Source organism: Dipodomys merriami, unplaced genomic scaffold, assembly GCF_024711535.1.
Source record: "Dipodomys merriami isolate MVZ:Mamm:240054 unplaced genomic scaffold, mDipMer1.0.p SCAF_12, whole genome shotgun sequence".
Classification (NCBI taxonomy): Eukaryota; Metazoa; Chordata; class Mammalia; order Rodentia; family Heteromyidae; genus Dipodomys; species Dipodomys merriami.
Genome location: NW_027202493.1, coordinates 23,624,746 through 23,649,997, shown reverse-complemented (window position 1 = coordinate 23,649,997; position 25,252 = coordinate 23,624,746). Strand labels below are relative to the sequence as shown.

Below are 25,252 nucleotides of genomic sequence, written 5' to 3'. Positions count from 1 at the left end.
ATCTCTTCTCAATAATTGTTACTCTCTACTTTGTTGTTCTCCCACTATTCCTTCCACCCCCTTCCCCCATTTCATTGATTTTATGACTGAGACCTATTCCCAGTTCTCCATCACCTGGTTGGATTATGGCTGTAATGTGTGCCCTTTAAAACAGTGGTTCTCAGTGTGTGGCCCCAGGGGCCAGCAGCATCAGCAGGGCCTGGGAACTTGTTAAAAATGAAAATCTCAGGTTTCATCCCAGATATGAGAATTTTTTTTTGGTGGTAGCTTCAGCGATCTGGGTTTTAATAAGCTTTTAAAGTAAGTTGGATACACACTTGAGTTTGAAAAACACTGGTCTCACCCAGCATTTTCAGGTTGATTTGTTGAAGAACTCTGGGTTGGTGGGGGTTGGGGTGGCTTTGCTAACATCAAAAATTTTTAACTTAAATAGGCAGAAAATATAACAACTTGGAATCATTTTAATAGTTCCTATTTAAGAAAAATCTATGTATCCTATCTTTTTACTTAGAAATTGCTGTTCAGACTAAATCATGTAAAAAATAATTTTTTCAAAAAAAGTTACTTTGTATCTTTGGTCAAGTATTTAAAGAATTTCAGAGTTGCATGTCATTTGAGATATGCTTTTCCTTTTATGATTTTTCTTGTTTACTTCCTCTGAGTATCCACGTGAAGGTTATAATGTGAAGCCTGGGTAGCAGGACATATACCCACTACTGCCTTTAGTATTAACATTGCCTAGAGATACATGTTTATTTGTCTACATGTATATTTGACTACAAATAGTATTTTTTCTCCTATTATAGGCTCTTCAATTACAGATAATTACATTTACTTTGCAAAACTTTATGAGGATTTAGGTAATAAGTTTATATCTGTTAAAGCATGCCTGGTATATGATAAACACTTGGTAAAATGTTTCATAATATTAGATTAATGACCATAAATAAAAACTGACTTTTTTTGGACATAGAATATTGAAAAGTAGTCTATCTGAGTTCCCAAACCAACAGCATAAACAATGTATTCTTCCAAAGGTGGTGAGTCCCTCTCATATCTTGGCTTTCAAGAGTGTATTCATGAATTAACCTCAGATTTAGGTGTTGGGTGGCAGAAGAGAGTTGTTTTGCTTGATAATGGGGGTTGAACTCAGGCTGGGGCACTGTCCCTGAGCTCTTTTGTGCAAGGCTAATGCTCTACCATTTTGAGCGAGAGCTTCACTTCTGGTTGGTTAATTGGAGGTAAGAGTCTCCTGGACTTTCCTGCGTGGTCTGGCTTTGAATTGCAATCCTCAGATCTCAGCCTCCTGAGTTGCTGGGATTACTATGAGCCACCAGTGCCCAGCTAGGAGGGTTTTTTATGACAAGCCTCCTAAGATGCTCCAGATTACAAACCTCCTGGCCAGAAGGAGCAAATGGTTAGGAAGTAAATGTCCAAAGTAGGGCAGAGTGATAGTGGAAAGGATTTCTTCCCTCCTTACCCCTTCAGTTCCTTCCCTTACCCCTGCCCCTTCCCCTTCTCTTCCTCCCTCTTCCCCCAAGAATGGAAGGCTATTGTAAGGTCCCTCCTGGATGGCGAGCAGACTCCACCCTCCTCGCAGCAAAGTCTCCACCCAGTACCTGCATTACCTAGGCAGCTGGCACACCTGGAAGAGGTCACATCTGAATCCGCTGAGGTCACACCTGAATTTGATGTGGCCACACCTTTCTCCACCCATACCCTAGATAAGGCCTAGCCCAGGCCCAGACGCGCTCTTTTCCCAGCTCTCTCTCTCTTTCCCTGCTCTCTCTTTCCCAGCTCTCTCTCTTTCCAAGGCCTTTCCCAACCGCGTGGAGGGCCAAGATGGCCTGGTGCCAGCCAGAACAATGAAAACCTACCTCTTACCTGAATACCACGTGTGTGGTGCTGTTCTTACTCGGCTACCTCTTTTTAAAAACCTAACAGCTATGAATATATTCATAAGCTGAGGGTGAAAAAAAGTGAAGTAGTGTATAACAGTAGTGTTTCCTATTACCAGGATAGCAGGATTTTTGTTAGACATCCTTGATTTTGTTTGTTAGATATCTGAGCTTGTTGGTCTGTTAATAATTTATTTATTCAATAAGAATTCATAAATATGTATTTATTACTGTTACTTGTTGGTAGGGTACAGAAGAAATTATGCTATCCAGACCCAGAAAATAAAGCATTAAAATTCACTTTTGAAGCAAAGCTGCAAAGAAATTTTTACATTAAAAATTCCAAGAATGAGAACATTTGAGTTATTCACTGTGTTCATAATTACATTTATACTTACAAATGTAGTTTTTCTTTCTTTCTTTTTTTTTTGTCTTTTCTTTTTCAGTACCAAGGATTGAACCAGGACATTCCACTTGCTAGGCAAGTGCTTTGCCACTGAGCTACATCCAAGTTCTAGTTTTTTTTCTTGTAACAATGACAAATGCTTATTACCTATTGTTCAATTCATAGGCAAATTATTTTCAAATATAATAAAGTTGTCATAACTTAAAATCATAACATGTATCTGAAGCTTATAGAACTTCCAGGAATTAAAAAATGATCTTTAAACAAAAATCAATCTCAATCGCAGGCTTTCAGCAAGTTAAATTGGTGCCAGGTAAAACTTATGTAGAATCTCTTTTATTGCTTAAATATACTTTTTTCATCTCTTCATCTGTAATATTTAGGCTGTGAATGCTTTTTTACAGCTTTGATATATGGAGTGAGGGAAAGAGAATCCTCAAACAGAATCTTGTGCAGGGACACCTACACAGTTAAGAGGTTCACAGTGTGCCCGTGGCAGAGCTGGTAGCCTCATTATAGCATCTGTTTGCTAAACTGGTTTGGGAGGTCTATGTTCTCATAGTTACCTCCAGGAGAGTTCATGCTACAGGAGGTCTGGTAGAAAAGGGAACTAGCCCTTCCTTTAGTGCATGGTTTTATAGTATCCTTAAATTGCTGTTACAGGCCAGGAATTCTGGGAATTCTTTTCATGTTAAGTTTTCCCAGCATTCATCAGGGTAGATGACACACTTTGTTATTCTGATGAGTGGAAATGACCATATTTCACATGAAAGCTGTGTGATCTTTAGTAATCATTAGTATGGACGAAAGGGATTTCATAAGTTCTCATATATAAGAGCTGGTTCTGTGAAATCATACGAAGTCAGAAGCGATGTTGACTGATGTGGTCACCCTACAAGACACGGTTAATCTATAATGTTAACCTACCATAGTTGCTCCAACAAAAGCAAAAATGAATAGTATGAGGGAAGAAGTCAATCTAGTTAAGTCTGAGGACCTGTACTCTGTTAGGAAGCCATGTAATTAATTCACCATTAATTTTAAAAAAAGTATTAAAATGGAATTAGTCTTAAAGAGAGAGGAAGTATTCTTAAGAGAAAATATAAGGCAATCTGAAGAGATGGGATCATTAAATGAATACTTCATGTGTTTGATCCCATTAAAAACTGTGTTGAGCCAGAGCTCTGTGGCTCACACCTGTAACTTAGCTACTCAAGAGATCAGAGGAAGCTAGCTTAGGTAGGAAAGTCCATGAGACTCTTATTTCCAGTTAACCAGCAAAAGCCAGAAGTGGAGCAGTGGCTCAAGTCCTAGAGTACCAGCCTTGAGTGAAAAAGTTAAAGGATAGCTCTCAGGCCCTGATTTCAAGTCCATCCCTCCCCCCTGACCCCCCAATTTCAAACACACACACACACACACACACACATACACATACACACACACACACAGTTGTGTTCAAGTGACTGTTACTATAAGATATTAACAAAATTTTTTGTGGGCCTGGGAAGGTGGCTCAGTGGTAGAGTGCTTGCCTTGCATGCATGAGGCCCTGGGTTCAATTCCTCAGCACTACATTAGCAGAAAAAGCTGGAAGTGGCACTGTGGCTCAAGTGGTAGAGTGCCAGCCTTGAGCTGAAGGGCCCAGGTTCAGGCCCATGACCGACCCCCCCCCCCAAAAAAATATATTTTGTATATATATTTTTATTGTAAAGATACTGTACAGAGGGGTTACAGTTATATAAGTAAGGTAATGAGTACATTTCCTATTAAGCATTGTTACCTCCTCCTTTGTTTTGATAATTACACATTTTAACACATTTGTCCTTTCTCTCAAAGGAGAGGTTAGTTAATTTGTGGCAGAGGTACTGGTATCAGTTCCATGATGCTAGTATTTCAAGCCTGGGACGATTTTATTTTGTGGGAAATCTATTTAGCTTCCAAGTTAGAGCCAGACTCCAGGCTTCCTTACTCTCATCTTGGGGTTCTACTTATTGTAGAGACTTACAGTTGCAGTTTTAAGCAGTAAACTCTCATGACACACTTCTTTTTTTGTATATTTATTTCTGTAGTTAATCCTTTATCTTTTCTTTAATATTTTAATACAATAATGCATTCTCTGGAAACAATCAAGAACAGAAAAGAAATACAAAAACAGAATGAAATACAATTTTAGTACACTAAAATTGCATTTAGATACTAAATTTGAATGTATGTGGTTTAGTGTCTTTCTTGTGGTTTGTTTTAGGTTAACGAAGCCCTTGTCATTTGCTGATTGTGTTGGGGATGAGCTACCGTGGGGATGGGAAGCAGGCTTTGACCCCCAGATTGGTGTCTACTACATCGATCACATCAACAGTAAGTTTTTCCTTTGGGGCAAAAACAAATGTATTTAAAAAAATCTCCAAAAATCCATATTCACGTAAGCGATAATATTTTACAAAGTGAATTTCCTTATTTGAATAACTAATACATGGCTAAAATGTCCATTTGGCTATTTGGGCATGTATGAGGAGTTGTAGGGTAAAGAGGGAAGAGAGGATGTCTGTTCTGTCTGTGTGCCAATCAGGCAGAGAATGAATGTTCTACTCTAATGCAGGTCTAGGGGCCTATGCAAACCTACAGCCATTAGGTTTTTCTTCCTATGACCCCTGCATCTTTAGACCAGAGAACCACTTGTACTTACCCCCAAAACTTTGGGCTCAGGTAACCAGCTCGTGTGGTTTGGGTATCTGGAGGGGTTTTTACTCATCAGTGACTCTGAAGGACAGCATGGGCTTGGAAAAGACCAAAACCCTTTTCTTCTTTTTTGTTTTCTGATCTTTTCTGGCTTGAAAGCTGAAAAGCTTGGTTTTTTAATCTGTCCTGGTAAGGCTAGAACAGAGAATTAGAATTGTTCCTGTCCATGATTAATGTTTAAAAACAACATACTTGAAGTTTAAAAGTATAAACTTGACGTGTGTGTGTGTGTGTGTGTGTGTGTGTGTGTGTGTGTGTGTGTGTGTGTGTGTGTGTGTGTGTTTACATGAATGTCTTTCTCATCAGGCCCTTTAAAATTTATTGAGATTACAGTTTAATAATTTTTATAGATTTTAGTTAATGCATAATAAATTTAGTTCTTGTTATCCTATTTGGTTCTGTTTTTTCATAAAAAATTAGACCAATAATATTCTTCAATATCTTTAGGAAGTATTTATAGAAGTATTTTATACTTACTTATGTACTTATCACAATTTACTCAACATTTTGTCATACTCATTAATATTTATTTAATACTTCATTAGTGATGGCTGTCCTTGTTTAGGTATATGATAGATTTTTGGAGAGGCCTTAAAAAAAGCAAAATTGCTGGGTACCAGTGGCTCACACCTGTACTCTTAGCTACTTAGGAGGCTAAGAAATGAGGATTGCAGTTCACAGCCAGCTAGAGCAGGAAAGTCCATGAGACTCATCTCCAATGAACTACCAAAAGACTGGGAGTAAGAGCTGTGGCTAGAGTGCTAGCCTTGAATACAAAAGCTTAGGGACAGCATCCAGACCCTGAGTTCAAGCCCCAGAACTGGGGATTTCTTTCAGATGAGTGGAGGTAGGGTGGAAAGAAGAAGCACTCTGAGGCACTTGGTCAGTTTTTCAAAGCACACATGTAGTCAGTAGTGTTGTAGAGAATGTAGGTAGTTGTATAAAGTTTGCAACCAGCTTTCTTTCATGCATCTAGTAGTTCAACATAAAAATAACTATTTCTGAAAGCTGTTGCTTCAGTCATTCTCATGAAGAATTCTTAATTGTGTGTGTTTGCATGTGTGCACACGTGTGTGTGTGGGGAAAGGTTAGTGTTGAGAACAGTGCCTTGCACAACCACTTAGCTTTTAATTTTGGGTTTTTGCAATAAACCTTTCTAGTTACTGTATAATATGTTACTGTATTTTTCTTTTATACTCTTTTATACTTTTGATAGATAAAATTTACTTTTTCTTCAAGTATTATTTAGGAAACCAAAAAGCCAATTTAGTTTTCTGGTTTAACAGAAACCAACTCTAGTGGCATATGAGTTCCCTCAAGTTCTATGTCTACCTGCAAGGTGCTCTCTCTCTCTCTCTCTCTCTCTCTCTCTCTCTCTCTCTCTCTCTCTCTCTCTCTCTCTCTCTCCCTCTCCCTCTCCCTCTCCCTCTCCCTCCCTCTCCCTTCCCCCTCTCTCCCCCTTCCTTTGCCCCCTCTCCCCCTCCCCTTCCCCCCTCACACCCTTCCCTTCTCCCTCTCTCTCCTTTTTCCCCTTCCCCCTCCTCCCCCCCACTCTGTCTCTCTCTGTCTATCTCTGTCTCTATCTCTGTCTCTGTCTCTGCCTATCTGTCTCTCTCTCTCATCATGGGGCTTAAACTCAGGGTCTGAGTGCTGTCTCTGAACTTTCTCCACAAGGCTTAGTAATCTACCACTTGGAGCCACAGTGCCACTCCCAATCTTCTGATGGTTAATTGAAGACAGGAGTCTTATGGACTTTCCTGCCTAGGCTGGCTTTAGCTTTGAACTGAGATCTGAGGATTGAGATCTAAATCTGAGTAGCTAGGATTATAGGCGTGATCCACAGTCACCTAGCTTTCTTCTTTCTTTCTTTTTTTTTTTTTTTACTTTCTTCTTTCTTAATGGAAAAGGAATTCTGCATTTCCTACTCTACCCTGAGCATACCTTAATCCTTTTTAAAAAAATACCTATCACATCATCTCTTGTCTTTACCAGCTATTTCTGGATTTAAAGTTTTTCACTCACTGTTTCTAATGACTCTTTTGTTTTAATATAGAAACAGTGGAAGCTGAGTGCTTGGTGGTTTCCTCTGTAATCCTAGCTACTCAGGAGGCTAAGCTCTGAGCATCTCTGTTGGAAGTTCATTCAAAGCCATACCAGGCAGGAAAATCTGTAAGACTTGTATCTCAATTAGCCACTAGAAAACCAAAGTGGTGCTGTGGCTCAAAGTGGTAGAGCACTGGCTTTGAGCAAAAAGAGCCCAGGGACTGGGGCCCAGGCCCAGTAACCCCGGGGGAGGGGGGAAGGGAGAATGTGGAGAAGGAAACCTAAGAAATTCTCAAAATGAAACTAAATGAAAACTACAAAAGAATAAAAGAATAAAAAGTTTCATTAAATGTGTTCCCACCCCCTTAAAATCATGTGTCAACCCACATGTCTTGTCCTTTCTCTTTTCTTCACAGCCAAACTTCCTGAAAACTAAAGTCCATTTGAACTTCTCTTCCTCCATTATTCCTAACTACCTGATTCTCCTGCTCAAGTTTCTCTAGCCTGTCCCTTCTTCAACTGTCCCTGCAATGAGAATTTCTGTAATCTTCCATTTGTATCCTGCAGGTCTTCTTGGGTAATAACTTTAGTTATTTCCTTCAGGCTGTTGGCTCCTTGAACTCTTTTCCAGAGTTCCAGATGCATATGTTTGATTCCTTACTGTCAGATTCTGTTCTGTTCCCACTGGCCTCTGCATTTTCCTCTCCTGCTTCACCCTAGTACTGGAGGATCCCATGGCAGCACCTTGTGCTTCCTTGACTTTCTGTCTTTGTTTGTATCTCTTGGCCCAGCCCCAGAACTCTGTGCTGAAGCCCCAGGCCTTCCTCTTTGACTAACTGCCACATCCTTCTAAGGTGTTTCTGTTCAGGTACTACTGCTTTCCAAAGATCCACTCCAGTTCTCTATCCCAACTCAGGATTAGGTGCCCCGTCTTCTAGAATACCATGTATACAATATTTTCAAACATCAATCATTATGTTGCATATAGATTTATTTGCATGTTTTCCTTACTAAATTGTGATCTTCTTTATATCTTTATCCTTGGTGAAATGTTAAAAGTAAGAGCTTCGTTTAACTCAGAGAATAATATATATTCACATATATTAATACATATAATATGTAATAAATACCTATATAAATATAAATATATTTCTAAATATTATATAGACTTATGTATATGCGTATGTATGTATGTGTTTACGTGAATGTCTATTTCTCCTCAGGCCCTTTAAATTTTATTCAGATTACACTTTTAAAAAAGTTACTGTAACTCATGTTCACATCACTTAACTATATTAATCGTAAATAGATATATTTATATATGTATTTATTACTGGAACTAGGGTCTGGGTACTGTCCCTTAGCTTTTTCACTCAAGGATAGTGCTCTACCACTTGAACCACAGCTCTACTTCCAGCTTTTTTGCTGGTTAACTGGACATAAAAGTGTCATGAACTTTCATGAACTTTCCCTACCCTGGCTGGCTACAAACCATGATTCTCAGATCAGCCTCCTGAGGAGCTAGAATTATAGACATGAACTGCTGGTGCCCAAAAGGAATTAGAAGTATATTTCAGGGATAAACTGTGCTTAAGAAAGTGCCGTTTTTTGATTATCAGAATATAAAATATTAAGTCTACTACTTTGCTTTAGTGTAACAATTTTTTAACCTAGTAGCCTGGTGGATTTATTCAACCCTCAAGTACCTAAATTACCTGCAGCAAATAGTTTAGTTACTGAGAAGGATCTGGCCCATTATCTCATTAATCTTCAAGACATTCCTGCAAAGTAGTTTGGAGAGCAAATGGTATTATCTTTTCATCACAGCTGGTCCACACATATGTTGTGTTTTGACATTGTATAGTTTCAGCATTATTTTCTCTTTATTTAGATAAAAAATGAGATAAGGAATGTTTGGCTAGTTAATACTGTTTCTGTGAAACACTCTTAAATATTAGAAGTAAAAGATTTGACCTTCACAGTGGTGTTTCTTACTTAGTGTTTGCCTTACAGTGAGTTTGTGTAATTGGGGAGTGGGGGGTTGTTTGCATCTACCTAGAAAATAATTATGAGGTGCCATTTGTAAGGCTGTGATATTGGTGCTGTAATTAGAAAGGTATCATTTCTTGTTGGGATTAGAATTGCACCATAATTGTTCCCTTTTTCCTAGTAACTGAAGTGGTGTACGCCTTCATGAATCCACACTATATGTTTATGGGTTTTAATAAGTGTTTAGTCTTTCCTAACTCCAACCCCAATCAATATGCAGGACATTTCTGTAATCTAGTGAGTTCTGTCATTTTCCTTGGTTATGGCTCCCCCCTACTGTATAAATGTTTGAATATGATAAATCTTAGTGAATGGTTTAAAATAAAGTTAATTTTGTAATTGTTGAATCTTTTTTTATCCAGTGAAAATTTAACCTTAGATAACTTTTTTCTGTTCTATAATTGCCATTTATTTCTTATTTTATAGTTTTCAGACATCTCACTAGCTATTATATATGTGATTTCCTAAAGAAGCTTTCACATATTTGTCTAATTTTTTTTTTTTTTTTTTGGCCAGTCCTGGGACTTGAACTCTGAGCCTGGGTGCTATCCCTGAGCTTTTGTATTCAAGGCTAGCAGCTCTACCACATGAGCTGTAGCACTATTTCTGGCTTTTTGTGTTAATTGGAGATAAGAGTGTCACAAACTTTCCTGCCTAGGCTGGTTTCAAACCATGATCCTCAGATCTCAGTCTCCTAAATAGCTAAAATTCCAGATGTGAGCCACTGGCACCTGGCTTAATTGTGTTTTTTTGAGACAGGATCTGTTTTGTTCAGTCCAGGCTAGCCCTATTCTCATAATCAGCCTTCTGACTGCTGGGATTATAGGTATGTTTCACCATGCCTGGTGAATATCACAATATGAGTTTTGTTTTGTCAAGTAGGTCCTCTGTTATTTTAATTCTGTTATTGAACTCTGATACAAATTTTAACATTTCTCTTGCTTTTCAGTTCTAAAAGTTTTACTTTTAAATATGGTTTCTATTTTTCTTTAAGTTTTTAATTATTATTAAAGAGGTGATATACAGAGGGGTTACAGTTATATAAGTCAGGTAAAGAGTACATTTCTTTTTGGACAGTGTCACCCCTTCCCCCTCTCTCAGTTTTATAGTTTCTATTTCTTGACTAAGAGTAGCTAACTTTTCCATTCATTTTATAGTATTTGCCTGTACTTCATGGCATGAATTTAATAGCTGTTCCCATGATTTTAAAAGCTGTCACCTCAAGGTTGACTTGTGTTGATTGTTTATGCCTTAAAGATTCCTGATTCTATATTTGTTTAGTAATTTTGGATAGTATCACGGACACTATTCTGTTATGTAGGGTCTTTTCTCATTTTCTGTGGGCTCTTATTCTAAGGTCAGCTTAGTTTTCAAAGTATGGAAAGCTATTTTGATGTGCTTTATGTTTGTATCAACAAAAAGTGAGTAGGATCTATTCTCAAGATTTTTGTGTGTGATATATTTATTCAGTAGGTTCAAAGGTGAATCTGTACACAGATTTAAAAGCTCCCTTTCTCAAATCTGCCTACCTTATCACCTTTCCGTGGAGGAGTAAGTCTTGTTCTATTTATCAAGTCTTTAGCCTTCCTGCAGTAAGAAAGAGTGGGCTTTGTCTTGAAGATAAAAAGTATGGGGGATATGTGAGATTGCGGAGAGATCGAACAACCAAAGTGGTAAGCTGTTTTGATTTTCTACCGAATCCTCCTTGGTCTTAACTTGGATTGTTGTATATTTTCTGTCCTCACATTTTAGTTTTACCCTGTAGGACAGATTGGATGGCTTGTGCTCATTCCATATTACTTAGAACTAAATGCTTTGTATTATTAGAGTTGAAGTTGGATGAAGATTTCTCAATTTTAAGTAATATTTTATATGAACTTGATTCTTTTAGATGTAGCCCTCCAAAATGTTGAGTTCTTCTATTGAATCCTGTCTTGTTTTCAAACTTAACTGGGCAGATAATTAAGAAAGAAACATTTTAGATACTTAACCTAGTAGGGTGGTAGTGACACTAAGCTTTGAAAACGTGACAGTTTATATATACCAAATATTCGTAGAATCCAGGGACATCTCAGGCATCCTTTTCTTCCACATACACATGAACCTGTTAGTGTTTTAGATTGTGCCTCCTTATTCTCATTTGATCAACACAGTCCTTTTGGGGTCCTTAAAACTTGTAATTCCCCAATATGTGACCCCACTCTGTCTCACAAAATGCTGTCTCATACCTAACATTGTGTTATCATTTGCAGTTTCTATGTGAATTCTAGCTCTAACTATATCCCTGTTTCATATTAATCACTTGTCAAACTTTCCCAGTAATGAAACTGTTCTATTTAGTTTTGCTTTCAAAGTAAAAAATAGGCTTTGCTATAGGTGGTTTAGGCCCATAATTGTAGCTATTCAAGAGGCTGAGATCTGAGGATCAGAGTTAGAAGCAGCAAGCCCAGCTGTGGCAGCAAAGTCAGTGAGACTCTTATCTCCAGTTAACTACCAAAAAGCTGGAAATGGAGCCGTGGCTCAAGTGGTAGAGCTCTAGCCTTGAGCAAACAAGCTCAAAGACAGTGCTCAGGTCCTAAATTTAAGTCTGCACACGCATATATGCATACATACACACATACACACATAGAATTAAAGGACCACATACAATTCCTCAACTTTCCTTTTGATTTATTATTTTTGAAAAAATTGTACTCATACTCAAATTGAAAAAATTTTGAGGATCTTATTAATTGTTGCCTTTTTTGTAGCATATAACTTTTTTTGGTATCATATAACTCAGATTTACCGCCCCCCTTTATTTCCTTTCCCACTACCATTCTGCTATAGATGTTTATTGCCTTATTCTCTGTCCATTGTTCATTTGTTCTTATATATATTTTCTAAAAGTCATAGTGCAGAAAAAATAATTTAATACTCCAGAGTTAACAAATTACTTTTGAATCTTTTAAGTGTAGTCTTCATATTAACATATACACATACACAGTGGGATTGCATTATATGTTGTGATTTGTAATTTTTTTTTCATTTAATATAAACTTAAAGAATTAGCCAGATACCAGTGGCTCACGCCTGTAACCCTAGCGACTCAGGAGGCTGAGGTCTGAGCATCACAGTTCAAAGCCAGCCCAGGCAGATTCTTAAGATTTTGAGACTCCAAATAACCATCAAAAGCTGGAAGTGGAGCTATGGCTCAAGTGAAAGAGTGCTAATCTTGAGCAAAAAACCTCAGTGACAGTGTCTGGGCGCATGCGCACCCCCCTTCCCAGCGCCCCCCCCCCCCCCCACACACACACAGAAAACATAGAGTAGCACAGTTAAAGCATCACCATTGCATTGGTAGAGCACCAGGCCACTTTCAAGGATGTAGCATGACTACCCTAGAAAGCACTTTCAGCTCATAGACAAAGAATGCCTTAACCAGACTTGGGGAAAGAGGGACAGTATGCAGGCAGGTTTGGGAGTTGGGAGCAGTGTAAGCTGCCTAAAGGAGGACCACAGAGAAAGCCAAGTGCCTTCTAGAGACTAGAGAAAACAGAACCTGATAAAAGAAATTTAAACAGTTTAGAAGAATTCTGAATGATGGCTAAAGATATAAATAAGGATGAGGTCTTCTTGTCTAGAATCTTTTTTTTTTTTTTTTTTGGCCAGGCCTGAGGCTTGAACTCAGGGCCTGGGCACTGCCCTGAGCTTCTTTTTGCTCAAGGCTAGCACTCTACCACTTGCGCCACAGCACCACTTCAGCTTTTTCTGTTTATGTGGTACTAAGGAATCGAATCCAGGACTTCATGCATGCTAGGCAAGCACTCTACTACTAAGCCACCTTCCCAGCCCTTGTCTAGAATCTTAACTGCCCTTTGTAATTACTACTTGGGCTACAGGACTATATTTTTTTCAATCAAAAGAAACACTTTTTCCCCCCAAATTGCTGTGACACTTAACCATAACTTGTGACAAGATAATCTGTCATTCTAAGTATAAAATTGTTTTGTTTTAACTCTTACACAGTTCCTTACATTTCTGTTTCTTGAAAGAAGGACCATGCCTAAACATCCTCTTTCTCCTATTGCTTATAGTAGATGGCTAATAGTTATCTGTACAAATGCAAACAATAAGTATTTTAGCTGTTTATGAAAAGGTAGATAAGGCAAGTTATTTACATTCATTTCATTATTCACAGCTAGAAGAATAGAAATATGCATTACAGACAGAAATAATATTCATTTGAAGAGTTTAATATTATCTTCATATAAGCTCTCGTGTCCTCTCTATAAACTTCCACATCTATAAAACTGATGGAATGTAACTTCCCTTGAGATGCATGATATTTGAGCATGTGTAATATATTACTTCTCTAATATAGTAGAGAACATGCAAATTACATTACATTATAATATAGTGATCTCTCAAGGCCAGTAGGTCTCAATAAAAATATAATATTTGTATAATACACTCTCTTCAAGTGTTTACATTTAATAAATATTCTTTTCAGATCTGTTCAGCAAATATAAGGGATGGAGATGAAGCACAGTCTTAGTTTATGAAGCTTTCTTCAAAGGTGCCCTTGGGAACCCTTTATTGTAGCTCATATTTGATCTGTACAGTATTTCAGAAATACAAATGTTTCTTGTTGAATCTCTTGTAACAAGAATTATTTAAACCAGTCTTATTTGGAACATTTCTGCGGACCTATGCAAAATAAATGCTGATTATTATCATTGCATAAAATGCTGATTTGTTATTACCCATATTATGGTACTTTATTTGTGAATTGGTCAATCTTTCTGCCAGTATCCTGTGGCCTTTTTGCTGCGGACAAATATTATTAGGAATTTAAGTATGGCAGTTCCTCAACATGGAGAGAAATGTGATTACCTGAAACTTGCAAAGAAATTTGGAGAAGCCAGGCATGGTGGCTCACGCCTATAATCCTAACTACTCAGGAGGCTGAGATCTGGGAGTCATGATTCAGTACCAGCCTGGGCAGGAAAGGCATGAAACTCTTATGTCCAATAAACCACCAGAAAACTGGAAGTGGCACTATGGCTCAAGTGGTAGAGGGCTTACCTTGAGCTGAAGAGCTGAGGGACAGTGCCCAGGCCCAGAGTTCAAGTCCCATGACCGACAAAAAAAGAAAAAAAATTTGGAGAGAGAGAACACTAAGAGCACATTCTTAAAACTTAAAACATTTAACTTTAAAACATTTTAAGTGTTTTGTATACATTTCAATTTGTATCATGCCTTTACTTGACCTAGCCCATACTAGAGGGGTATGAAAACTGGAAACTGAGTATTCTTGGGGACAGTGCATACTTACAAATCTTTTAGGTGACTGCTTCTCTGTTTTGAGTCAGGTTATGTGCATATGTTCATAAATATTAGAAATTGACATAAACATTTATATTAGGATACCCAGAGAAGCGTGATGTAACACATATATGAAATTAAGAATTTTTGGCTCTTATTTAATCTCTGCCTATCTTCTATATTCTCTAGATGGCTGAATTGTCCCCTGCCCCTACCCCACCCCCTCACCTCCCAGTCATGCTTTCGAAGATTATTGGCTGGAAAGTCTTTCCATGTGGCTCAAGCATACATTCTCCTCCAGCCCTTAATTCCTTCTTCATACATTTAAATGTTGCCATTAACTACTAAATTGACGTGGAATACTAAAACCAGTATTCAAAATTCTACTTTAGAGAATTCTCAAACTTTATTAACCAGTCAATGTGAAACAACAGCTATAGACCTGAGGCAGTGCCTGTAATATGTCTGACAGACTTAGACCATTTTGTTAATCACCTCAGGACTCTCTTGACCCCAACTGGACTCATCTTCACAGCCCAACACACTTTTGTTTAGGATCAGACCTTATCCTTAGAGGTCAGGTTAAGCATCCTGACAATCTGGCCTCCAGAAATTCTCCTGGGCCAAATCACATGTCCTTATGTCAGTCTTCAGGATTTGACTTGCTGGGCTTGTTGGAGCCAAATTGGAATACTGAATTGGGCTTCATTAGGATTGAAATATACTTGCAAAGCATTTAGAAGATGGTGTATACCACTAGATATCCTAGCTAATTGACAAATTAATTTTTTATCTGAGTATATCAGGAATAGATTCTTATATTCAAATAATGACCAGTCCTTATATTCCATCTTGTTATGCTTGTACCTGGGATTTAGTTTATAGAGGTGATTATATAGAGGGATGTAGTTACTATAAATGAGCTAAAAATGAGTAGTCAGTACCACTGGAAGATGTTAGATGTTTTACTCTACTGAGTAAACTACTAACCTGAGATGATTTAAAGTAGGAAGAGAATTGGCTTATGGTAGCCAAAAGACATACGGCTTTGGGTTTTGGATGGCTGGTTTACATATAAAAGATGAACTCTTTGGGAGTGTCTTAAGACTTCGTTGTCTTCAAAATTCCTAACCTTGGAATGGGTTCTGTCCCTACCTCACAAGCTCTGCCAGCTGTCAAAACATCATAACCTAAAGGAAAAATTTAAGTGATTAATACAGCATCTACCAACCAATTGTAAATACTACATTGTATTTTATACTTAGAAGTCCAGAGGAGCAATAATTTTCTTGATTATTTTCAATCACATCTGTTGATCTGTCCCTAAAATCTTGTGTAAAAGAATGGATACCAGTAAAGCGAAAGTGAGTAGAAGCATGGGGATATGATTTTATAGTTTGTTAAGTCTCAAGAATGTAACATCTCGCCTTTTTAAAATTACTTTTATTATTTTTTGTATTGCTCTCGTGTGTACAAGTGGAAAGTGAAGAGCTGGTAGACATCAATATATTTCACTTATTAAAGCACATTATCCCATGTATACCAGCCAATTCAAACCACAGTAGGTCAATATGGATGCAGAATGCTTGGTGGAGCTTTAGTTCTGAGGTATAGATGCTGCCTGGACCTAAAACAGTGGGAGGAATATGGCTGTGTAACTTCTTTGTTCTTGAAGAAAAAGCAGCAGAAGCAGCACCATATATAACTCGAATTAGAGCCCCTTTTCTTTCCTTTTTGAAAATTTTACTTTATTGTAAAGATGCTGTACAAAGGGTTTACAGTTACATGAGTAAGGTAATTTCTTGTACATTTCTTGTTGCCCCCTCCTTTGTTTTCTCCCACTATCCCTTCCCACCCTCACCTACCTTACTCCCCCTCTTCCCACAAAGTTGTAAAGTTCATTTCCAATATAGTGTCTTGGGGGTATCAGTGTTGCAATTGGTCCTGTGTCCTTGTTTCAGCATTTTGTTACTCCCCTTCCCCTCCCCAAATTGGGCCTGGGCACTGTCTTTGAGCTCTTCAGCCCAAGACTAGTGCTCTACCACTTGAGCCACAGCACCACTTCTGCTTTTCTGGTGGTTAATTGGAGATAAGACTCTCACAGACTTTCCTGGCTTTGAACTGGGATCCTCAGATCTCAGCCTCCTGAGTAGCTAGGATTACAGGTGTGAGCTACCGGTGCCCAGCAGAGCCCTTTTTCTATTGTAGCATCTCATTTAAACTTCAGAACAGACCCTTGAAGGTAACCCCATTTTACAAAGGAAGAACTTGAAACTTTCATGGGGTCTGAGACTGCTCAGGGTCATACAAGTTATAAGTGAAAAGCCTGGATTTGAACCAGTTAGACTGGATTCTTTTTTTTTTTTTTTAAAGCATCCTTGTTCTTAGAATTTCACTAGAAGTCACACAGTTCATCTGCCTTCAGATGATCCACATCTCAGTATTTTCAGTGGAAGGAAGAATCGTCTTACCTTTTCTGCTTAGTTTTTCACAGTGCAGGTAGCTTCAGCCTTCCCACCATCCTAGCGATGATGTCACTGTATCATCTCCCCGACTCCCACCACACCTCACTCCCACCATGTCCTTTTCCTGAAATAAATGCAGAAATTCTGTTTGGAGCACCCTCCTGTTGGTTCCATAATCCTGTCCCTTCTTGAGTGAACTGGGCTGACTGACATATGTGTACTCTTTATCTCAAAGAAAGTAACTCAGTGGGCTGTGGTGGTATATTCAGGGATGACATGACATCATGTGCTTAAAATCTAGACGGCTTTTATAAATGGAGCACAAAAATGATTTTATCAAAGCCCTTAGGAGTTGTCTTAATTTGACTTACATTTCTGGCATAGGAGAAGGACTTCTGTATTTGCTATTTGCTAGGGAAATTTTCTACCACTTGAGCCACCTCATAGCTCTTTTTGTTTTAGTTGTTTTTCAGGCATTGTCTGACTTCAGTTACTAGAGTAACTGAAATATAGGCATGCACTACCATGCCAAGCTTGGAATTTTTTGGGGGGGGGGTCAGTCATAGGGTATGAACTCTGGGCCTAGGTGCTGTCCCTGAGCTCTTCAGCTGATGGCAAGTGCCCTACCACTTGAGCCACAGCACCACTTCTGGTTTTCTGGTGTTTAATTAGAGATAAGAATCTCACGGATTTTCCTGCCCTGGCTGGCTCTGAACCTTGAAAGCTCAGATCTCAGCCTCCTGAGAAGCTAGTATTACAGGCCACAGGTGCCCTGCCGGAATTTCTGTTTGTTTGCCTCTTGCCAGACCTAGGGTTTGAACTCAGGGCCTTGAGCTCTTACTTGACTTGTTTGCTTACTAGTGGCACTCTTCTACTTGAGCTACACCTCCAGTTTGGCTTTTGTTGGTTACATGAGGATGAGTTTTCTCTCTGGGCAGGCTTCAAAGCCTAATCCTGTAGGTCTCAGCCTTCTGATACCAACATCGGGTGGCATATATTTTAAGATAGGGTCTTGATGATATTTCTTTTTCAGCCTTGTTACAAACTACTGTCCCGCTGTCCGTGCCTCCGGAATAGCCCGGATCACAATTGTTCACCACCATCCCTGGCTTAGCAGCTTGCTAACTTTTTGCCCAGTCTGGCCTCTTACAGATGTACTCACCATGCCTAACCTATAATCTCATTTCTTAATTTTTTGATTTATAACAATGATAACAGCATATTTGATCAATTCTTCAGCAGAATCCAAGAAATAATTGATAAGAACTTACTGTTACATGGCCTATTAATGATAGATGTATTTTCTTTTTGTTCTTTTTTTCTTTTTTTAGTTACCACCAGTTTCTTATAAATGGGAGATATGGAAATTATGTACATGATGAAAGATCTCAGAACTCCCATGGAATGGGCAGCTTCATATGATGCCATTTCAGTGATGCCTGCACACTTCCCAAGAATGTCGCCATCCCTAAATAAGAATGATAAATAATCTTTGTCATCTAGAACTACTTTGGTGCCTCCACATTCTGGGAGAAGAACTTTATCACCCACTTTCTCACTCACTAACTGGCTGAATTTCTTCACCCTTTCCTTTAGAGCCCAATCCCATGGCCATTACTGTGGCTGGCAATACTTTTCCTTGAGACTTTTCGGGAAGCATAATGCCTTCTTTGGTTACAGTTTCAGCTGCACTTCTTTTTTTTTTTTTTTTTTTTTGGTCCAGTCGTGGGGCCTGAACTCTGGGCCTGGGCGCTGTCCCTCAGCTCTTCAGCTCAAGGCTAGTGCTCTACCACTTGAGCCACAGCGCCACTTCTGGCTTTTTTCTTATGTGGTGCTGAGGAATTGAACCCAGGGCCTCAGGCATGCAAGGCAAGCGCTCTACCACTGAGCCACCTTCCCAGCCCCTCAGCTGCACTTCTTTTGACCAACACTTAGTCAAACAGAGGAAGAAACTTCCTAAATGCTTGTCCAGCCATGACTCTTGTGGTCGCTACTTTGACTCTGCTTTCATGAATACGCTGCAAAGAGAGCATTTTTTTGTTATTTTTAAGGGTATTTCTCCCTTTGTCTTCTGTCTCCTTAACTCCTCATATTAAATGTCACACATGGAAAGACAAATACCACCCAGGAACACATTTCATTCAAATTTGCATAGGTTGTCTTGGCTTGGGTTCTTCCAAAAGCAGACAGAAAGCCAAGAACATAAATGATTTATAGAGGAAATCCCAGGATAAACCAGTAAGGAAATGAGGACAGTGAGGGGAGAATGTAAACACAGATTTTGTTTCTTTTAAGTCTCAGGCTCCACATGATGGAGGTGCTCTGGAGTATAGTTTATATCTTCATCTTTGTCTCCCAGGAGATTTTTTTTTTTTTTTTTTGGTAGCTCCTGCAGTGGTCAGTGGCTACAGGTGTGCCACTTCAGTACCTAAGATTATTCCCAGGATCCTTTAAGGACGCACCAAGTATTGCCATTGAAAAATGATGATGTCTAGGGAATGGTGTACAGACTTATAAGCAAGATCTGAGAGTATTTGGACAACACACCAGCAAAATGCTAAGATTAAATCAGAAAAACTACTCTGTCTTTTACATTCCATTCAGTCAAACAAAATAATCTTCCCAGGGTTTCATGGCTAGCTGATACCAGAAGCAATAATGGATCCCATGTGGCCTTACTCGAAGCCATGATGCTTTTAAGAAGCTGATGGTAGCAAAGTATGTTACTTGAGTTAAAGTCACAACTGTTCCCATTGCATCTCAGTTCATTTTATTGCAGTTGCCTGAACCTTTAAAGCATATTTTACCATTAACTTTATTTAGGTAAAACTTATATAAGTTGCACCTGCTTACTTTATAATAGATAAACTAAAATGATTCAAGTGCTTGGTATCCTTCTGTTTTCATTTTTCTTTTCTTTTGCTTGGTGCCTTCTACTCTAAAAGGATGAGTTTTCAATTTACAAAGCAAGAGAAAACTACTGTAGAGCCCAGTAGATGAGGGTCTGACACTTGCCTAGGGAGAGAGTGGAGGAGATAGAATGAGTTTTGGTGCAGAGCCTTGGTTCATTGGAGTCACTTGAAACCTACTGGAGCCTGGGTTCCACCTGCAGAAATTCTAATAAGTCTGGGAATTTTTATGTAAGAGGGTCTCTGTGTGATTGAACTACACAAAAGTTCACAAACCGTGTGCAGACATATATTAAAACTAGGAGTAGGCTTGTTTGTTTTTAAATTTCTCATCTACTATGGAACAATATTCTGGTAAAATATAGTCAAAAATAAAAAAATGAAAAAAAAAATGAAAGCAGGGTGCTGGTAGTTCACATTTGTAATCCTAACTACTCAGGAGGCTAAGATGTGAGGATTGTGTTTCAAAGCCAGAAAAAAAGTCTTTGAAACTCTTATCTCCAATTAACCATCAAAAAGCCAGAAGTAGAGTTGTGGCTCAAGTGGTCGAGCACTAGTCTTGGGCACAAAAGCTCAGGGACATTGAATTCAAGCCCCAGGATTGGCACACACACACATACACCCACACCCACCCACACACAAATAAAATTAGAAAAGTGAAAACACATATAGGAAATATAAACCATAATATTAGTAGGTTCAATAACAGGCAATAATTGAATAAAAATTCTGCTAAGATTGCAAAACGTTTATTTTTTATTTCCATTATTATTGTTGTGTCTGTGAAAGGGCTGCGGTGGTCTGTGGAGCAGGTGTGGAGAAATGTTATGTAGAGGACGTGTGAAGTAGGTATCCCAAGAGCCTGCCTCTGGTTTTACAGTTAGAGTGCATTGTTGACAAGGACCTAAAAATGAGGGGGCTAGGAGGTGAAGATTAGTAAAATAAAAAGCTGTATTATGTTTTTGAGGTCACTCCAGAAATGCTAATAAATTCTTTAGAGAATACAAAAATTCAAGCAAACTAGTTTTTCAAGTTTAAATAATCCCCAAACTTAATGCAATTCTATACCCCACCTAATATATTTTCAGAAACTACCCAGATAGAAGATCCAAGAAAACAATGGCGAGGGGAGCAGGAGAAGATGCTCAAGGACTATCTCTCAGTGGCCCAAGATGCACTTAGGACACAAAAGGAGCTGTATCACGTAAAAGAACAAAGACTGGCTTTGGCCCTAGATGAATATGTACGGTTAAATGATGCCTATAAGGAAAAGTCAAGTTCTCGCACAAGCTGTAAGTATGGTATGGCTGTTCAGACTTGAGGGGTGGACATGGAATTGTAGATGGTAGAATGCCACTTGAACTTCTGTGGAGTTTAATTTTGAGCCCTTTTCCTTCCCATGGAAGAACTCCCCTAACCCAAGGGAGGTAAGGGCACTCTACAGATTTCTCAGTAAAACCAATCATCCCCATTCTAGATAGAAATCTCCTTATTTGTGAATAATACATACCATTTGGTATCCTCTACCTAAGTGCCTTTTATTCATTTATGAATAAAACTTCATTTTTCAGAACAAGGCAAGTCATTCAGTCCTTTTGATTACTCTTTTTTTTTTTTTTTTTTTTTTTTAATTTTTTGGTCATTTGTGAGGCTTGAACACGGGACCTGGGCACTATCCCTGAGCCTTTTTGTGCTCAAGGCTAGCTCTCTTACCACTTAAGCCATAGTGGCATTTCTGGTTTTTGAGTGGTTAATTGGAGATAAGAGTTTCATGGGGACTTTTCTGCTTGGGCTGGCTTTCAAAAGCAATCCTCAGATCTCAGCCTCCTGAGTGGCTAGGATTACAGGCGTGTGCCATTGGTGCCTGGCCTTTTGATTACTCTTATAAAGTATCTTTAGTGGGAGGGAACTGGAACATTAGAATTAGAACCAAGTTTCCATGTTCCACCCCTATCCACACATTTATTTCACCATCATTTTATATATGAAATTTCAGGGAGACCTTGTTTGCAGAAGAAATTCTACTTAAATTATAAGTTCATGGATAATGAAAAGCCCTGATAACTTGCAACATAATGTAGTTCTCTGAGGAATACTCTAGCAAACCCAGGAAGAATTAATTATGATGTTCCTCTTTCCCAAGTTAAAAAAATTGTAAGGATTTAAAGATTTCTTTTAAATTTGGATGTCTGAATGAAAATAAAGGTATTATAAAAAGAAAGTATCCACAAATGAACAGAAATCTTACTCTTAGAGTCAGTAAATGTTAGATCAAAAACTAGTGACGAAATTTATAATCATTCTTTTTCTTTTGTTTTTCAAAAGTATTCTCAGGATCTTCATCCAGTACTAAATATGATCCTGATATTTTAAAAGCTGAGATCTCCACTACACGATTAAGGGTAAGATTGTTTTTGTTGTTGTTTCTTGTTTTTATTGTAGCTCTACATTGAACATGACATAGGAACTGAGGTCCTAGAAGGGGCATTGGTGGTCATCTCCATCGTGTAGTAAATGTCTCCATTTAATCCTGCTGGGTGTTTTTTTTCTCCCTTTTTGTGAACTAGTTCAGTGTTTGGAATCACCTTTATTACCCATATAGAGTAAATTCCATGATTGGTTTTAGAGAGTGTATTCCATTATTGGTAAGAGACTTCCCACCATTATGTCCATTGTTTCCATCATTACTTGAATGCTTATCCTTCTAAGTTCAGCCACGTTGCTCTTTTGTGAGACAACCCAATATATAAGGTGCCTACAAGTTTCATGATTATGTCATTCCTTTTTAAGGCAAACTAAGTTCTCCATAATCACTCATATAAAATTGTTTCCTGGTTCTTGCTTTAAATCGTTCTTACTTAACTGCTGTTAAAGCCAGAGCTTGTTTATCTTTGATGTTTGGGGTCTAAGAGGCCAGGCCGCTCATCAAGCAAATTAAGTCATGTAATCAATACGAAAGTCATAAAATAGATTATTACCCTGCCCTGAGTAGCCTCATTGACTCTCTTCCTCTTATTACTCACTATCATTGTCCCCCTAAAAGCAGTCCCAGGCTCATGAACACTGTAGATTAAAAGTGGAATGTAAAAGTGAAATGCTACCGTATGTATTCTTGAGAGCTTTTTGTTGTTCAGTACATTTCAGGATTCAGTCGCATTCAGTTTTGTGAATGTGAATTCACAAAATTTCTCCTTTGGTGTACATACCATAAATTCTCTCTTCTACCATCAGTATAGATTAGAATTTATTCCATTTTCTGATTACTAAAAACGTCTTGATGTATATCTCTATTATACTGTCTTTTGGTGTCTGTATATACATGTTTTTGATAAATAAATGGAATTTAACAGTTAATATGGCTCACTAGATATGCTGAATATTTATAGTCCTCTTCTTAGTATCTGCACCTAGGGCTCTAAATTTTAGATACATGGTTTTTACTTGTATTTTGTTCGAAAGGTTTGAGTTTTATTATAATTCAATTCTAAATATTTTCTTTCTTTTATGATTTTTTTTCTCTTTTCTTTTTTTTGGCAGCACTTGCTAGGCTGGAAATCTATCATTTGTGCCTCCAGCTTCTGATTTGTTTTCATGAATATACTGCTTAATTTTCAAACAGATTTTTGTTGTTTTTGTTACTGATTTTAATTTAATTTTTCTATTTTGCTTATATTTTTCAGTTTAAACTTTTTTTGGGGGGGCCTGGGGCCTGAATGCTGGGCCTGGGAGCTGTCCCTTAGCTCTTCAGCTCAAGGCTAGAGCTCTATGTGCTTATGTGGTGCTGAGGAATTGAACCTAAGGCCTCATGCATGCATGCAAGCAAGGCAAACACTCTACCACGGAGCCACCTTCCTAGCCCCAGTTTAAACATTTTATTTCATTATTTTTAGTTTCTAGATATTATACAAATTCTGGCCACAGATTTGTACATTTTGACCAAAATCACCATGGATTTTTGTTTTTGTGCTGGTTCTGAGGTTTGGGTCTGGGCATTGTTGTTGAGCTTTTTTTGCTGAAGGCTAGTGCTCTAATACTTGAACCACAGTTTCTGCTTCTAGCTCTTTGATGATTAACTGGAGATAAGAATCTCACAGAATTTTCTGCCCAGGCTGGCTTTGAACCAGATCTCAGTCTGCTATGTAGCATGAGCTACTGGCACCTTGTTACTTTTAAATTCCATATTTTGATTAATATAGTATTTAGATTTGATTAATATGGTATTTAGATTTCCAGTATTTGGATTCTTTAGACTTGTTGTTTTGTGTCCTGTTGGTTTTTTTTTTGGATCCGGTCGTAGGGCCTGAACTCTGGGCCTGGGTGCTGTCCCTCAGCTCTTCAGCTCAAGGCTAGCGCTCTACCACTTGAGCCACAGCACCACTTCCGGCTTTTTTCTTTTTGTTTATGTGGTGCTGAGGAATCGAACCCAGGGCCTCCTGCATGCAAGGCAAGCGCTCTACCACTGAGCCACCTTCCTAGCCCCATCCTGTTGGCTTTTTTGTTTGAGTTTTTGAATCTTACCATTGCTTACTTTTTTTTTTTTTGGCTTGTTGTGGAACTTGAACTCTGGGCCTGGGCACTGTCCCTCAGCTCAAGGTGAGCATTCTACCACTTGAGCCACAGCACCACTTCTGGTTTTCTGGTGGTTTATTGGAGATAAGAGTCTCATGGACTTTCCTGAACAATCTGGCTTTGAACCATGATCGTCAGATCTCAGCCTCCTAAGTAGCTAGGATTATAGGCGTGAGCCACCAGCACCCAGCCTGCTTGCTTTTTTTTTTTTTAAAATTAAGATTCATATGGAATGTATAAAAAGTGTATAGACAATGTGAGACTTTGAATGATCTTTCTGTCTACCAGAGTGTTTACTTTTTCTTCTTGCTGGAAGTTGGTCCAAGGACAGATCATTTTAATTCAATCTGGGTTGGAACTGACTGAAATCTGGACTTCAGCCCTTTTCTGAGGCTTTAGTCTATTTCCTGCTTTCCCAAAGCCTTCAAAATCATACTGGACTCTTGGGATCCTCTTCAGGTTCCCTGGCTGCTTGATTGAGACTGAGCTCCTGATCTCTCCCTTAGCTCTGTGGAACTTTTCTCTGTATCTCAGGGTCTTAGTCAACATCTTTTTCTAACTTTCCAAGAGACAAGGCATCCTTGCATAGGTATGTCCTTCAAAAGAAAAACCTGTGCTGGCCAGATACTGGTGGCTCACACCTGTTATCCTAGCTACTCAAGAGGCTGAGATCTGAGGATCACAGGAAAGTCTGTGAGATTCTTCTCTCCAATAAACCACCTGAAAACTGGAAGTGGCACTGTGGCTCAACTGGTAGAGCGCTCGCCTTAAGCTGAAGAACTGAGGGACAATGCCTAGGCCCAGAGTTCAAGCCCCACGACTGACCAAAAACAAACAAACAAACAAACAAACAAACAACAAAAAACCTGT

The 25,252-nt window shown here is 38.6% G+C and overlaps 1 protein-coding gene and 1 pseudogene across 1 annotated transcript in view; one reads left to right on the top strand and one right to left on the bottom strand.

Annotated features, from left to right (window-relative positions):
- The window catches only part of Wwc2 (WW and C2 domain containing 2), a 176,509-nt gene that overhangs the window by 77,127 nt on the left and 74,130 nt on the right, over window positions 1-25,252 (top strand). Inside the window, exons 2-4 of the mRNA XM_070016431.1 lie at window positions 4,550-4,659; window positions 20,902-21,105; window positions 22,139-22,215. Coding sequence (XP_069872532.1) covers window positions 4,550-4,659; window positions 20,902-21,105; window positions 22,139-22,215 — 391 coding nt within the window. The remainder of the gene's footprint in view (window positions 1-4,549; window positions 4,660-20,901; window positions 21,106-22,138; window positions 22,216-25,252) is intronic.
- On the bottom strand, window positions 15,541-18,880 carry LOC138823100 (10 kDa heat shock protein, mitochondrial pseudogene; annotated as a pseudogene).